Source organism: Amphibalanus amphitrite, unplaced genomic scaffold (assembly GCF_019059575.1).
Source record: "Amphibalanus amphitrite isolate SeventyFive unplaced genomic scaffold, NRLGWU_Aamphi_draft 001965F_arrow, whole genome shotgun sequence".
Lineage (NCBI taxonomy): Eukaryota > Metazoa > Arthropoda > Thecostraca > Balanomorpha > Balanidae > Amphibalanus > Amphibalanus amphitrite.
Window position 1 is genome coordinate 5,624 of NW_024883458.1, and position 16,790 is coordinate 22,413.

Consider the following 16,790-nt stretch of genomic DNA (forward strand, 5'->3'; position numbering starts at 1 on the left):
GACATCTCCATTTCGAGATTAACAGAGAAAATAACAAAGTCCCTGCTAGCCGCGTCAGCGACGGGACGAAGGCGAGAGCATATAGAGTAACGGAGGCGCAGGGAGAGATGACAGAGCCGCCAGGTAGAGTGACAGAGCCGCTGGTAGAGTGGCAAGGCATAACCGCCGCGCCGGTACTGTAAAATCCATCGGTAGAGTAAGAGCCAAAGGGAGAGTAACGGAGGCTCGAACAGACTGGCTGAGCCATCGGTAGAGTAAGAGCCCAAGGGAGCGTAGCGGATGCGCAGGGAGAGTGACAGGCGCGGGCAGAGTAACGGATGCGACAGAGAGAGAGTGTCGGCTTGTGTCGGGTGCGGCGCGTGGCGCACTGAACACGGCCCGTGTGCCGGTCGGGGCGGCAGTCGGTGCGCAGCGGCGGCGGCGAGCGGTCGGTTCGAGCTGATCGGCGGTCACACGGACGGACTCGACTACACAGGTCAGAGAGACGCCTCCAGAGGTGCGGGCATCGGGGCGGACGCGAGGTGTTATGCTAAACGGACGAGCCGTGAGAGTAGACAAGCCGTCTTTTATTATTGATGCGAGAAGTGAGGTGACGTCAACACAACGCCAGTTGGGATAGTTTTGAAGCCAGGTGTCGTGTTTGACACTTGAGTAATTAGACACAAGACTTTAAGCTGCGGTCTGTGTCGCTGCTTAGTACTGAGGTGATACAGCTCAGAAGCGAGCTGTCACACTCAAGATGTGAGCTAGGTCGCCTGTAAGTGGCGGATGCAGACAAATATGCAAGCAAGCGCAGATCAGATGCAGGGTGGTATGCAGATTGACACTACTGCACAATGCACAGCGTCTGATTGTCATGCCAAATGCTGATTATTTTCGGTAACTCTTCCGTCTTCGAACATTATCTGACTGAGCCTTGCCGTTAAACATTGCTGGGAAGTTGCTCGATACTTCGATGAGATTTGAACTTTTCGCTGGCTGATACAAAGCGATTTTAGTACATATATGTACCCCCTACCCACCCCCGAAATTGATTAAGATATGCCGCTTTCCCTGAGAAAAGAGCACTGAATTTTAATGACAAAAGTGTTTTTTGAAGCTGTTCAACAAGCACAAAAAGCAAGTCAAATGGAAAACTGGGAGCTCTTGAATTATTTCATGGCTTCTGTTTTATTTTCTAAATACAATATTTTTAGATGTAAGTTAGAATGTTTTTGTTATTCACGTTTCACGTTGTGGCTTCAACTATTGCTTCAACATTTGCTATTGGCTTCAGTTAATGTTTTTGCTAACTTGTGTTTGAAATCTGCAAAAGCGAAAATAAAAGCATAGTTAAAGAACATTAATTCTGAAAACATTTGAAAAAGAGACGTTGCTCAGCGTTCATAAGCAAGCCGTTGTTAAACAATCGGCATGGATTGACTTCCTTGACTGAAATGTCTTCGTATCATGTTGTCAAACTAATTTCTCTTTGATTTGAAAAAGGCCCCTATGCTCATGTTACGGTAGTAAGATGATAATGAAATTAGGCAAAAAAAAATATTGATACCTAAAGGTATTTGGACTTGCGTCGTCTTCGGAATGTCGCCACATTCCGAAGACGACGCAAGTCTAAATATATCTCTTGTTTTGCCTTATTCCACTCATCTTGATGGTGCCCAGATGCTCTTCTGAATGCATAATATTACAATACAAATAAAATAAATAACAAAAATGGTAAATAAATTGAAAGTGAGCATAAATATAGGTACTCATGTTAGTTTTTTTTTCATTTTCACATGTCTTATGACAAAATCAAATTGCCAGTAAGTATTGCGCTTTGAGAGAGCATTTTGCAGAAAACATTATTTTTTATGCTTCACTACAAAACGCTCTGTTTAAAAGCCAATGCAGCAAACGGGTTGTTCTACCCCAAATTGAAATTTACTTTAGGCATGTTTTCAACAGCACTTGGAATAAAACCTCAGCAGAAACTTCAGATGATTTGAAGAAACACGTGGTAATGTGCTGGCCTTTTATGCGTGCCTTAGTTTGTTTATTCAACCACATATTTTCATTACAATTTTGACAGCTTAATAAGATTGCAGTATTACATGCTTTTAAATAATCGAGGATAAATGTTTTCAAACTTATCGGTATCCAAACCAGAAGAACGTCTGGCCCATTGAGCGCGCTCAAGGCCAGATTTACTACGTCTGTACTACGCGAGCCGTCTGTCAAGGACGCATTCCTGCCTGTTGAACAGGTTAAACCGGGCCCAACTAGCCACCCCTTCTGCAGACAGAACGAGTCAGGCTGCAAAAATCCTTCACCCCACGCTCCTCCGGCAAAATGACCTATCCTCATGACCAGGAGGCATACAACAAGCACTGGCACGTGATTGAAACGAAGATGAAGTTTCCAACGAATCTCGGCCACGGAAGCCGTTGCGGAGCATCCGTGAAGGATGCGATTTCGAGAGCGAGAAAACGTGCTAAATGTGGTGTGAATGCCGCCAGTGATCGGTGCGCGCTGAATGGTAATGGGCTCGTGTGAGAAATGGGAGCGCTCTGAGTCCACGGGCGCTGCGAGCGAAAGCGAGGCAAGGTCCGGCTCGGCCAACGGTGATCTGGATTCCCGCGGCCTCGTCGTCATGGTATACTGCGCTAACTGGCTGATCGAGTTGTTTGGTAAACAGACACTCTTCCGTTTTCAGCGTGTTTCTGGCTCGCTTCGGATACATATCAGCCAATAAAACTGTACTCTTCCACCATTTCATATAATTAGTTCCATTAATTGAAAGTATATGCGTATAGCATCACCGAGGTCGAATTTCGCGTTCGTTTTCCAGTCGTTTGGTTCGGTCTGATTCGCTGCGGTTCAACACTGCCAGTCATCGTTCGTCACGGGCGACTGCACGTGCACTTCCTTCTGCTAATTTCTACAGCAGTTGGATGAATTTCTACAGATCTCGACTGGCTTCAATTTAGGGCGAAATTGAACCCACGTGATTCGCCAGATGTCTTTCGGTGTAATCGACCGTAAAATCGTAATTCTCTAGTTGAGGCCACTGTACTTGTTCTGGTTAAAAAAAAAAAATCCTGCAAAAGGCAACAAAGGACCACTTTTAAGATCTTGTGAAAATTTTGAAAACATTGCGAGAAAGCATTTACCAGTACTGATGCCTGTTTGATCGACCTTCCGTACCGATGTTCGAATTTATTTATCATAGCTACCAACTTTTTATCAAACCTCCAAAAGTATTGTGACCTCCAGTCCTGTCCCGCTCGTGTCAGTGACCCGCTGTCCTCCACCCCTGGGGCGGCTGGGGCGACCCGCGTGACCACCCAGTCCTCCACCTGTGTCCCGGGGGCAGCCACAGCCGGTCACTCTCGCCACTGGAGATGTGGGCCACCTCGTGAGCCGCTCGCTCGCCGGCAGTCCCCCACCCTCAGCGGGGCTTTCTCTCCGCGCGGCGCGGCCTCCTGAATAACGGCGCCCGATTACACGCGCGGCGCCTCTGGCCAGACAGTCAGGCTCACTGCCAATAGATCGGTAAAGTAGCTGTGTAAATAGGATTCACGAGTGGAGAAGTGCAGTCGCGGTTTCACCGGATGCGAGCATACGAGCGCGGAGGTACTGTGAGGTTGCAGAGGAGTGACGCTTGCAGACTGCATGTGCCATATATGTCGTCGTGAGTGACGGAAAAAGGGGGCCTGTTTTTTTATGACTATGAGAGTGGGCCTTTTGCAAAAATGACAATGGACAAATGACTAAATGAGCGTTCTTTACTAAATGCGTTGATGCTCATTACTCGTGAGCGCGCAACGTTGTCGTATTCCACCAAATCTTGTTTTTGAACAGCAGCAGGCTTATTTTTTTTTTTTTTTTTAGATGAGTAGCGACTATAACTGGATGCCCGATGCTCATGAATGCACTGTTTTGCTCTGTTTAGCTTAGTTTAGACTGCGAGACATTGGAATTATCAGGTATCGTCCTGAAGCATTTATAATTTTCCATGTCTGTTACGTAAAAATCATAAACTGGTTGGAAGGAAACGATAATTAGCGAAAATCGGTAGGTACCGAATAAGCTATCTTGGAGACTGTTTTGTTGCGGTAAATTTATACCAAATTCATACTCTTTTCGTGAATACTGGCGCTTGAAGTTCATGAGCGATGTCCTTGGCAACTGCCTTTTACCGCGATAATGGTTGACGACCGTGGGAGACGCACCTAGCCGTCCATCACTCATCTCCACTATTTAACGCGGTTTACACCGGTTTACTCACACAACGCCAGTTCACGTAGGGTTTCTTCACTTGTATAGGGTTTCGCATATGTAGTGCTTGTGTCATGTGTGAATGCAGTCTGTTGGGGCTGGAAACTGATTTCAGTGCACTAATATGCGTGTTCGTGGGAATCATTTTTCGCATGCGAGGTTGAAACTGTTGCAAAAGAAATGATGAACTTCAAGCCCACTTTGTGTTACAGCCATAGTTCACAGTGACTGACTGCTGTTTCACGTACATCGAATGACTGGTGAAAGTGTTACCAATCGAAACCATGGAATTCTTAATTCAAGATTTAATGTGTAAGATGTCACGTGAAAATTGAAAACAGCCGTAGCCTAAACATCGGCGACATAACAGTCACTTCATCCCAAAAGATCTTTCCAAAAGGGCATTTAGCTACGGTGCCTTTTTCACCGAAATCAGGTGCGATAGCTCGTGGCAAGCAGTGAACCGAACCGCAGGTTACGCTTTCTGCCGGGTAAAGGCTGAGCCACGCGTCCCTACAGCGTGCGTTTCCGTCGTTATGGATGATTCTGAATGGGAAACTTCCCACTGAGGCGGACTCCTCGCTTTTGTTTGGTCGCTGATCGTTTAAGTGGATGGAAACGGGAAATTTACTGCGGTGGACAAGCAGGTCGATGGAGTTGAGTTATACAGAACTGGTCCAGGTCGTCTATTTAGGTTGCGCATAGCTTACGGTCTCTTTTCTAAGATCATGTGACATCGCAATGGAGGTGCATTTAACAGATCCTGGACGCTACTGAAACTTCCAGCTCGTCATTTGTTGATGCTGTTCATTTGCTCACTGCGTTTCCATTGTCAGCATTACTTCGGCCAACTCGAACGTTTAGCTTAGCTTTGGTCCGCATTCTGCTTATAGGGTATACAAACGACAAAGAGACACTTATCTTACATCTGTCAAAAAGATCACATCCGTGGCAGAGATGACGTGAAGCCAGTCGAGAAGCCTCATCTTAGTATAATGAGTTTCACCGAACCAATAAAGGGTAGTCGAATCATTTAGTCCTTGGATTCGGGTCAAATGCTTCATTCATTCATTCCACTCAAAATTCATTCATTAATTTCCATCGACTTCGCTCGAGTAATTTCTCGTCGATGGTTCTTCAACGGGTCAGAGACATTTGAATTATACGACCTCAAATTGCATAGAAAATATGTACTAGATTATCAGAAGTGATCGCATGACTGCTGTTCTCAGAACTCCGAGAAGTCAATGCTGCCTTCGCCATTCATTATTACCCATACCTATTATTTCTTGTGGGTATTTCTTGCTACATTACATTACAAGTTCACGAATTATGCACATGAATGTGTGTTTGACAGAGCTGTCTTTTACTAGCATCACAAGTCGGTGCGAGCGACTTTAGCGAGTGTCATTTGAGCGAACGTCATTTGAGCGAACCATTTTCAGCGAATGGCAATTCAGCGATTATCAATTTCATCGATTATCAAATATAGCGATTATCAATTTTAGCGAAAGCTATGTTTCAGCGACATCTATTTCGTCGACTACAATTTGAGCGACTGTCAGTTCAGCGAAACATTTCATCGTCCTGTAACGGTGGATTTTTTTTTCTTTTGCGAGCGTACCTATCCGTACGAATGTTTCCGGAATTTCTCATGGTTTTCCAGAACTGGATGGCGGATGTCGCGCGTTCAAAGGTCAGACATTGAGCTCCAAATTTAATGCTACTTTGTCAAAAATTCCAACGGTTCAATTCCCCCCCCCCCCCCCACCGCACCCTGCTCTTTGTTAATAATGGTGACCAAACGTTTGTTCAGAGATCAATATTGCTTTTGCTTTTTTCGCGAAATTGCCCCGCTTGAATTTGGATCAGTTCCCCATGTTGTAAAATTTGTTCTTGCCCCAAGCACCGTACGAATGTCCAGGTATTTGGGTGAGGTCCCTGAAACATAGACTGGATTCCCCTGTGCCATCTCTCTAGTTTATTATTGGTCCTTGGCATTCCTTCCGTCGCCCTATCTCTCACGTTCCGCATTTTCAATTCAAATTTTGCCCGCCTCCTTTCCCTCCCATGCACCCCTTGTTGGTCGTCCGATGTACATATGTATGTGTCTTCAAAATTCAAATGATGCGTAAAGAGGTGCAATAATTTCCGAAAAGTAGCAAATGATTGACTTTCGTCGCGTTCGGTCTTTCGCTGTAACTGCATCGCTCAATTGGTCTCCCACTGACCACCATATATTCGCTCAATCTGGTTTCGCTGATTCTGGTCCTCGCTTAAGTTGATAATCGCTGTGACTGAATTCGCCGACTTGACAATCGCTGAAAAAGCCAATCGCTTAAATTGATAATCGCTGAAAATGTTTCGCTCAAATGTCGCTCGCTGAAATGACATTCGCTCAGGTGTCGCAGAACCATCACAAGTCACATCAAAATGCATTAGATCGCTACACTTCCCTCTTCTCGCTGCTGTCTGCTTTCTACGGCATCTGTCCAGACACTATACCCTGAAATTTGGAGCACAAAATAATCCAGCTATGTAACATGGTCACCCGGCTCCTGCCGCACTTAAACCAAAGTCGCCACAAGCAGGGCCACAGAATCCAGTGATGTCATACCAGTTAGCGTGGACCATCTGGCCTATGGAATCCTGTTGAGATTACGCACGTGGTTCTACGCTTGTGGTATTACTGTCTGCGGGAATTGAGCCAGACTAGATGTTACGGTGGGTTGTAAAAAGTAGTCATTCGAGATGGGCAAGGGTCACTCAGGTCAGACAGTTTTGGACAAATGACCATTGACTAAAGAGACAAAATGATAATGCTGGACAATATGAAGTAATACGACGCCTAAAAAGTCAATGTACCATCTCCAACAACTTTCCCGTCAACGCACAGGCACGCGGCATTGCATGAGAAAGCGAAAGCGAAGTCGCCTTGGGTTCGACCAAGTACGCCTGTAGGACGTTGTCGGCATACCTGAGCACGCTATCAGGCGCGCTGCCGCCGCCCCTGACGAGCCCTGATGACCGGGTCGCTTTCTCCTCTGCGCGACCGCCGCAGCATCCCCCAGACAGGTTTCTCTTTCAGCGTTGCCTCCTCCCTCCGCGGAGGCCGCACGCGGAGAGCCTTTGACACGCCCGCGCGGTGGCGAGAAGGTCGCCAGCGCCGCCAGCTGGAGCGGAAATCTCGACCGTATGGTCGTAGAGGCGATGTCATGTTTGATTTTCGTTGGAAACTGATCCGTAAGGCTCGTCGATGTGAGACAGTAGGCCAGCCGAACGACTCGGGAAAGCAGTGGCGCATGTAAAGAGGTTGACGATGGCCACGGGCTAAACTGACGGGAGATCCTCTGCCTTTTCAGAATTTCGGGAGTTGGGCTGGTGACCTGAGCTCGACCGGACGCCGCTGCCAGTACGCCGGAGGCTGACAACACCCGACACCGCAGTGAGTACCCGATCACGATTCACGAGACTCGTGAGTTCACGACAGAGGTGAATTCACGGGAATCGTGCCATAGTGAAGATCTGGCTGGGCGAAATAAACATCACTGAATTATTAACACAACCCCCGGCTTCCTACACTTCCGACACATTATTTCTTTTTCACGATGGTTTTATATCCTCAGCAACAACCCTTTCTAGCAAATGTATGAAGCTCATCATGATTCTCACCACGCCGGTCCGACCCTAGACCCGCCGTTTTCGGATGCGATTTCGCTTTCTCCCGACGCGAGGGTGCCGGCTATGGTGCAGAGGGGAGTTGTGTTACACTCCTCCCCTACTCTACCTCCTCTCTTCTCTAACAGGCTGGTACACTCTACCTTACTCTCTCTTTCACGCCCTTACTCTTAAGAGTAAGGGCGTGAGAAAGAATTCTTTCTCAAGTGCCACGACCAAAGAAAATTACTAACTTTTTTGTCACGCTAAGCGTTTCGTTGCGTACGACATGCAGGTCAGTCTGGACTGTAAAACACATTAATGCAACCTTGAGAAGAGGCGAAATAGATTCATTTATAGGAGGGACCTACTGGAAGCGTCAGGTCCATAGGCACTCATGAGTGCCATCCGAAACATAACCACACTATCAGACGGACGTTGGCGCGCGCTACTCTCACTCCCCTGGCCAGCGGTGTGTGAAGACATCGGTCACGTGCCAATTCCGCTTCAATTTCCATTATTCCCGTCAATAAACCCCGTCAGCCACACGAGCAGTCCCAGCAATCCGTCCAACAATATGGCCTTGCAACAATCCGTGACCCAGGGGCCTAATTAAAACGTCTCCGCCCGATGGAAGATAGCTCACGGGTGCTTCTATCTCGACGCCAAAATCTCGTAGGAATCTCAAATCACATGTACAGGGAAAGCTTATGATTGATAACAATCCTAAAATTCTACTCATTTTGCTCGTCAGTCTACGGACAACCCCGCACTGTATGTACACCAGAATGTTCCATCTCACGAGCAAAACCAAATGTTTTTTAGTTTAGTCGCAAGGTCATCGTTTACTCGTATTTCAAACGTGCACCGCCTGACACTCACAAGTCATAGGTAAATATGGATGTTATTGTGCGGAACATGATTTTTCAGGCAGCGTGTAGACTATACCTAACGCTGACTACTGAGGCCCACTGGCCCCATGTAGCGAACCATGTCGGTTCAAGCCGAAAGCCCCGTTTCTCTTTCGTCTTCAACTAGCGATGCGTTGCGGTTGTCACTCCATGGATGGAAATAGACAACGGGCTTGGGGAAGGTGGCGGAAGCCTAGAGTCAAGGACGAAGAATAGGACAGATTCGGTATAGAACCATGACGGTTATCGTCATTGGATATGAATGGTGGACGGACCATGACGCTAATGGTCATTGGATATGAATAGCGGAAAGAGTAGCGTCTGACATTCAATAACAAGTCTGTCGCCGAGAGTAACTAGCTCTCGATTACAGATCCATCACCCAAAGGAACTACCTAGTACCTACATATAAGTAACAAGTCTAATTCTGCCTCGTGGTGTTGGATAGTGAATCTGGCGCTAATCGTGGCACTAGAGATCAAATATATTGCCGAAAACGGCGCCGAACTGCAAGGCGGATCTAGCACAAGCCTAAAGTTGTGCTGCATGGCGAATTAGGTTATTATCTATAGTTATTTCCTCTGGATAGCGGATATTGGCTCTCGAAAGTGGATCGAAAACCGATTGTGACGCCGATTTAGGCGCTTGATCGTGACGGTATCGCTGTCTGGTGATTACTACCGTCACTCCTCACTCTGTGACAATGACAGGAGTCGGTGAACGGTGTATCCGGTCCAGGTGCAAGGACATCGGCCGTCACAAAGGACAGAGAAAGAGAGGGGGTGAGAGAGATAAAGAGAGAGAGAGAGAGAGAGAGAGAGAGAGAGAGAGAGAGAGAGAGAGAGAGAGAGAGAGAGAGAGAGAGAGAGAGAGAGAGAGAGAGAGAGGGAGAGACTGGGGATAACGTCGTGGGTATAAACTTCTTGCTAACGCTTATTCGCTTAGTTGATATTTGATATGCTCAAAGCACACACCATTTTCTTGTTTATCGTTAGTTATAGCATCGGAGGAGTGAACTTCTTCAGTGAATTTCATTGCCAATATGACATGCTGGTCAAAATATGCCCAACTGAGCCTTGCAACGCCTCTCAGTCTTTCTCGGAGGCCCTCATTACCAGCAGCCTGGTTTGGAGCCGGGTCACTTCCGCTGGGTGACCCCGCTGACCCCACCGGAAGTCGTAACTTCCGGTAGCGCGAGCACCGAGCCACAGGGTCCCATGTCAGTGACCTGTGACCTGAGCACGTCTGGCCACTTATCCCGCGTGTCAAATGGCCTCCGATGGCTGCGAATTTTAGCACACAAGCTCGTTAGACGAATATAAACCTATTTTCAATTGACGATATTAGCCCAGAGAGACATTTCGTAGCCGATTGCGGGCAACACTGGGTGTAAGATGTTGAGGGAAGGTCATAAGACCCACTGCACCCAAAGGTCATAAGACGTTTTATTTTGTCCAACGACTACATAGAAGCGACGGATGAGGGTGAAAACTGTGCCATAAATCGCTCTAACGCCGATTATGTACCATTTGCGTGTCCAGTGCCGATTTTGACGATTCGCTCAACTGTTTTCGACAGCTGCGCTAAATCTGACGGATGATTGAGGTGCCACGAAATATGTGGCGCGATTTCACTTGATCACTTCTTCGGGAAATAATTGCATTGAACACTGGATAGTGGGTAGAAAGACGGTCTGTCATAATTATTTTGAGGTAGTGGTCGGTTGGTGGAAGTCTGATACAAAATGGGCTAACGACTTTGAATGGTAGGGACTGCCCACAGATGTTTGACTATAGGTGCGTAGGACCGAACAAATAGAACCGATGGCGAAACAAGCATTAAAGTCACCGAGGAAAAAACAAAGGCAAAATAATGATTGATCTGGAAACAGCAAAAAAAAAAATGCTGATTTACACCCGTGCACATGGTTGTTTTGTAATTCCGTAGCCACCAGGCACTTCATGCGTTTTATCTGTTGCAATTTTATGAAGGATGACTTCCATTCGCTACACTTTACCCCATCATCTGCATGTCTACCCTGTCACTGGGCCCTTTGTCTGCCTATATTTTTGCACCACTTTGCTTCCCTTTCCAACAGATTACCTTCCTCGCCATTCATCATTCTTACTACTTCATCCACATCCTAACTATTCATTACCAATATCCGTTTCCGTCAAAATCCCAGTGTCTGATTTACATGTCAGCTGTAGACAGACCAGGAACTACGTCCGGGCCGCGCCTGAGAAGCGTGTCACCGGCAACTCCCTACTGAGAACTTCGTGACAATGTCTGGAGCGTGAGGTCAACGTCGGGAGCGGTAGCGGCTGCGGTGGGGACCTACATTCGATAGAGACCGGTGATACGGTATTGTGGAAGGTGGAGTGATAGGAGAGAGAGAGAGAGAGAGAGAGAGAGAGAGAGAGAGAGAGAGAGAGAGAGAGAGAGAGAGAGAGAGAGAGAGAGAGAGAGAGAGAGACAGAGAGAGACAGAGACAGAGACAGAGAGAGAGAGAGAGAGAGAGAGAGAGAGAGAGAGAGAGAGGGAGGGGAGGGAGAGAGAAATAAAATAGAGAAAGAGAGGGGAGGGAGAGAGAGAGAGAGCGAGAGAGAGAAGAGAGAGAGAAAAAAGAAAGAGAGGGGAGAGAGGGGAGGGGGAGGGAGAGGGAGGGAGGGAGGGAGAGAGAGAGGGAGGGAGAGAGAGAGAAAGAGAAAGAGGGGAAGGGAGAGTGGAGAGAGATATCAAGGAGAGACAGAAGAAGAACGGAGTGAAGGGATTGGTGAGGACCGTGAGTGAGAGATGGCGCGAAGTAATTCCGTGACGCTAAATGTACTCATTGATATTGAATATCGACTATCGTTCAGTCAAAAAAGTGCAGAAGCATATGCGCAGGCGGGCAGCACCTCATATTCACACGATGATTAATGTGGGAATAATGAGCCAATGACTGAGCCCCAGAGAAGCCTACCGGTCTGATAGAGCATGGACCAAAATACGTGAAAGTGGATGGCAGTCAAGCGATATGTACGAGTACACTGAAGATCTGGAACGCTCTCACACACATCACACATGACAAGGTGTTTGGAGTCCCATGGTTTCCGTCATTACGATGTCTGAATGGGCTGATTAAAGCCATGGAGCGAGAAACAATGAAAAGTTGTCGTGCCGAACTACGGGCACAAGCTTCGATAATGATGTATTGTAACCTCTCGCTGTTTGCCGTCACAACCTCGCCACATTGCTGTGAAATCCCCTGGCTTGCCAAAGCCCGTGGACTGACCTCCGCGTGCTGCATGCTTCCAGGTGTCACTTCCAGGTGTCCAGGTGTCACTGACCCCGTTCAAACACGATACCTTCCCTGCACGCGTTATGCCTCCAAGCCTCCACCAACTGACCCGTTTCCCCTTCTCCCTCAGATCATGGCCGCCTGTAGGGTTGCGGCGCTTCTTCTGCTGGCGGTGCCGCTGGCACTGGCCGACTACCCCGCCGCCAAGGGACACTCCAGCTACGGAAAGGGAGGCGGAGGTCCCAAGTACAAGATCGAGCCGGCTGGCCCGTCGGAGGAGTTCAAGTGGGCGGGACCCGGATACCACGTGAGTGTCTTGCGAGTGTACGGAGCGTCGTGGGTAAATGCTGAGTGTCAAGCGATGCGGAATCTTAGGCAAAGCAGCGATGCTTCAGTAGCCAAGATAGGGGCACTAGAAAACAAGGTTTTTGCCGTGTAATGGAAGTACCTGGTGCTCTGTTTTGTACGGGTGCAAACTTCAAACTAAATATACAATTGCAACTTGGAACATTTATCTCAATGACTTGCACTTCGCTGACTTGATTTGCATCTGACGCTGTACCATTCTCGTGACCTGCGCCATCTGAGTTGACGACTGACGCTTCTTCTCGTCCGGCAGGTTCCTGGCTACGTGCCCCGACCGCCGCACCTGCCCAAGTTCGTGTGGATGGGCCGGCCCATGTACAACGCCATGTGGGTGCCCAAGGCGCCCACCCCATCCGGTAAGGGCTACGGACCTCCCAAGCCCGCCAGCGGCTACGGCAGCAGTCACGGAGCTGTGACGATTGTCGGAGGAATCGGCGGCAAGGGCTCCTCCAAGGGTCACGGAGGCTCCTCCAAGGGCCACGGAGGCTCTTCGGGTGGCCACGGAGGATCCTCCAGCCACGGAGGAGGTTCGGGATACAGCGGCGGCTCGTCCGGAGGTCATGGAGGAGGCTCCAAGGGCCACGTCTCGCAGCCGGCTGCCAGCTACGATGCGCCGGTGACGAACAACGGGTACGGACCGCCCAAGCACCCCGTCTCTGGCGGACCGGTGCAGTCTTACGCGGCGCCTGTTCAGGTTGGAGGAGGGTACAGTGCCCCCGCTCCGCCGCAGGAGAGCTATGGCGCACCTCAGGTTGAGGAAAGCTACGGCGCGCCGCAGGTTGAGGAGAGCTATGGTGCCCCGCAAGTTGAGGAAAGCTACGGTGCGCCGCAGGTTGAGGAGAGCTATGGTGCCCCGCAAGTTGAGGAAAGCTACGGTGCTCCGCAGGTCGAAGAGAGCTACGGAGCCCCGCAGGTTGAGGAAAGCTACGGTGCTCCGCAGGTTGAGGAAAGCTACGGTGCTCCGCAGGTTGAGGAGAGCTATGGTGCCCCGCAGGTCGAGGAAAGCTATGGTGCCCCTCAGGTTGAGGAAAGCTATGGAGCTCCGCAGGTTGAGGAAAGCTACGGCGCTCCGCAGGTCGAGGAAAGCTACGGTGCTCCCGCCCAGCCTCAAGAAGAGTATGGGGCTCCCGAAGTGAAGGAGGAATACGGAGCCCCTGAGCCCGTGCAGCAAGGCTACGGAGCTCCCGCCCAGCAGGACTACAGCGCCCCTGCCCAGCAGGACTATAGCGCCCCCGCTCAGCAGGACTACAGCGCCCCCGCTCAGCAGGACTATAGCGCCCCCGCCCAGCAGGACTACAGCGCCCCTGCCCAGCAAGATTACAGCGCCCCGGCTCAGCAGAGCTATAGCGCTCCTGCTCAACCGAGCTACAGTGCCCCAGCCCAGCAAGATTACAGCGCCCCTGCTCAGCAGAGCTACAATGCCCCCGCTCAGCAAGACTACAGCGCCCCCGCTCAGCAGGATTACAGCGCTCCGGCTCAGCAGAGCTATAACGCTCCCGCCCAGCAGGACTACAGCGCCCCCGCTCAGCAGACCTACAACGCCCCTGCCCAGCAAGATTACAGCGCCCCGGCCCAGCAAGATTACAGCGCCCCCGCTCAGCAGGACTACAGCGCCCCGGCTCAGCAAGATTACAGTGCTCCTGCTCAGCAGGAGTACGGCGCCCCTGAGCCCGTCCAGCAGGGCTATGGCGGTCCCGAGCCCCAGGGCTACGGCTCTGGCGGTGGCGCCCAGGTGGGCGGATACGGCGCCCCGAAGCAGGCCTCTGTGATCGACTACAGCTCTGCGCAGTACTATCCGACGGCTCAGGTCGCCCCGCAGTCGTCTCCCGTCTCTAACGCGCCCAAGCTCGATCCGGCCGCCTACGGTGCCCCGAAGGCTGCCTCGATTCTGGGTCAGTACAGCTCACCGGAGGGAGCCGTGGCGCCGTCGCAGAGCTATGAGCAGCCGGCGCCGGCCGTCTCCTACCAGGAGCCGTCTCCTGGATACGGAGAGCCGCGGCCCAACAGCATCGTCGCTGGTGGTCAGCAGGGGTACGCCGCTCCGGCTGCGGAGCAGGGCTACTCGGCGCCCTCCGCTCAGCAGGGCTACACCGCGCCCGAGGCGGACTCGATCATCACTCTTGAGTCGCTGCAGAAGCAGCAGGCGCAGAATGGCGGTGGATACGGTGCCGGCGGTGGCGGCGGCGACGTCTTCGTCAACATCCAGAGCTCTTTCGCCTACGGCGGTGGCCAGGCGCCGTCTGCTTCGACCGGCTACGGAGCTCCGGATCCTACTGACATCGTAACTGGCCAGTACAATCCGGCGGCCGTGCCGACGGCACCGCAGGGCTACGGAGGCCCCAACCCTGGCAGTCTGGTGGGCCAGGCCTACGATGTGCAGTACCCGGAGGCTTCTGAGTACCGTGAAGAGGTGGTGCGACCCAACGAGCTGGCCGAGGATGGCGTTGACATCGTCGACATCGTCGAGGTCGTCGAGGACCCGCTGGCGGTTGGTGAAGAAGTCGAGGTTGTTGACGAGGAGGGCGACAGCGATGTGTTCTTCGTGTACTACCCTGGCGAAGACGACGAGACGACACCCGAGGAGGCCCCTGTCGAGGAAGTCACCATCGAGGAGATCCCCGTCGAAGAGGTACCGGTTGAGGAAGAGGAAGTTCCCGTCACGGAAGCCCCCGTCACCACCACCACCGAGGTCACCACCACGCCGGAGCCGACACGCGCCACGAGGAGGCCGTTCTTCAACCTGCCAACGCGCCGTCCGTTCCTGAGCTCGTTCTACAGCCGCCAGCGCGGCCGAACCACCACCACCGAGGCGCCGGAGGTCGTCGACCAGGAGACCGTCACCGAAGCGCCTGTCGCCGAGGAGCCGCAAGCTGAGGCCTCCACGACGACGACTACCACCCCCAAGCCTCGCTCTCGTCTGGATGAGGTCCGCAACAGGAGGCGACGACCGGTGCCTTTCGGAGCCCGTCTGAGGCCAAAGTTCTACAAGGCCCTCGGAGAGGCCACGGAAGAGAAGGAAGAGTGAAGCGCGACGCGTGGAGGTGATAGGCGTGAGAAGATTCCAGGGAGGATATGTCAGAGAAACTGAGGGCGTTACAAAGTGAAGCGCGTGCGAGAGAGAGTGGAGTTATGGGTCATGCTTGGGCGGTAATGCTAGACCATGGCTGCATTGGCCACCACTAACCGTTGTTACTTAGGTTATGCCAGTGCGCGCGTCGGGAACGTATTTATTTGAACCGGTACTGGGCGCTGTTCCTGAGAGGGTTGTCGAAGGCCTTGTGCCAGTAGTGGGGACAGCGAACCGCGATTGCTCATGGGGTCCACTATGGGGGCCCGTCATCGGCTCAACGTACTGTTATTGTTGTCTGTGCTTATCACATAGGGCGAGGAGGCGCATGGATGCAGGTGCTTCGAGAACATGTGGTTGTGTGAATGCGTGTGTAAGTGTGGGATGACTCAGTGTGCTTTGCGATCACATCGAGTCAAGTTTCGTACGACAAAACTGACTCGAACATCGTTTGAACATCGAAATGAACATCTAATGCGATCCAAACGGAGTTCTAAAGCTTTCACAGAATGCTCATTTCACCGGAGCATTTCGATAACGCCAGTGTTCGTAGATTTGTCGGTCCTGTCGTATGAAGCGGGCCCGCCGCGCTGTTGTTTTTATGAAGCTGTACCTTGTGAGTGGTTTTCGCTGTCTACTCGAGTGCTCTGCCCCTTCGTGAGGCGAGTGTCTACCCCATCACGAAAATAAAGTCATCGAATAGAATCCCGAGTGTCTAATAACCAGCCAGCGAGGTCACACAAATTAGACGAAACTGACGCGTGGTTCGATAGTTTTCACAACCGTGACGCGCCACAATCATGCGCCATAGAGGGAGTCGCCACTAAGCGTCACGGAGCGCCACAAAATGTCACGGAACGTCACGCATCGTTACAAAGGGAATAAAACCATTCACAAGACACAGGAGTATCATTCACAATAAGGCTATTATCCAAAACATTGGACCGTTTGCTCACGCAAGGAAGATCTGGATGCCCAGTCATGCGAATGTCCACCAGTCACATGTCTTTGCCATTTTGGTTACCACTATGAACGGAAGAGTGCATACGGGCGGCACACTACAATTGTCACGCACGCTACACAATCAAACGACAAACGTCTATTGAATATTCGATATCGCGGGATTATTGTCTTGCAGCCCAATGTCAAGGAACGAACATGAACACAAGAATGACAGATGAGGCAATCAAAATTAATTTCATACGTTGAAAAATCAATTTTGCAGCACTTAGTGCCAGGAAAACAG

General features: G+C 50.7%; 1 protein-coding gene across 1 annotated transcript; it reads left to right on the forward strand.

The window, feature by feature from the left end:
* Positions 1-386: 386 nt before the first annotated feature.
* On the forward strand, positions 387-16,246 carry LOC122375951 (trithorax group protein osa-like). Its single transcript, XM_043355565.1, has 4 exons — positions 387-475; positions 7,623-7,705; positions 12,242-12,418; positions 12,731-16,246. Exons 3-4 carry the CDS (start codon positions 12,245-12,247, stop codon positions 15,500-15,502), a joined length of 2,946 nt encoding a protein of 981 aa, XP_043211500.1. The 5' UTR covers positions 387-475; positions 7,623-7,705; positions 12,242-12,244; the 3' UTR covers positions 15,503-16,246.
* Positions 16,247-16,790: the final 544 nt, after the last annotated feature.

Bases quoted from the DNA above. Each gene is read 5' to 3' on its own strand.
- LOC122375951 (XM_043355565.1), top strand. From the start codon at position 12,245: ATGGCCGCCTGTAGGGTTGCGGCGCTTCTTCTGCTGGCGGTGCCGCTG. The intron at 12,419-12,730 runs GTGAGTGTCTTG...CTCGTCCGGCAG, and splicing joins GGGCGGGACCCGGATACCAC to GTTCCTGGCTACGTGCCCCG.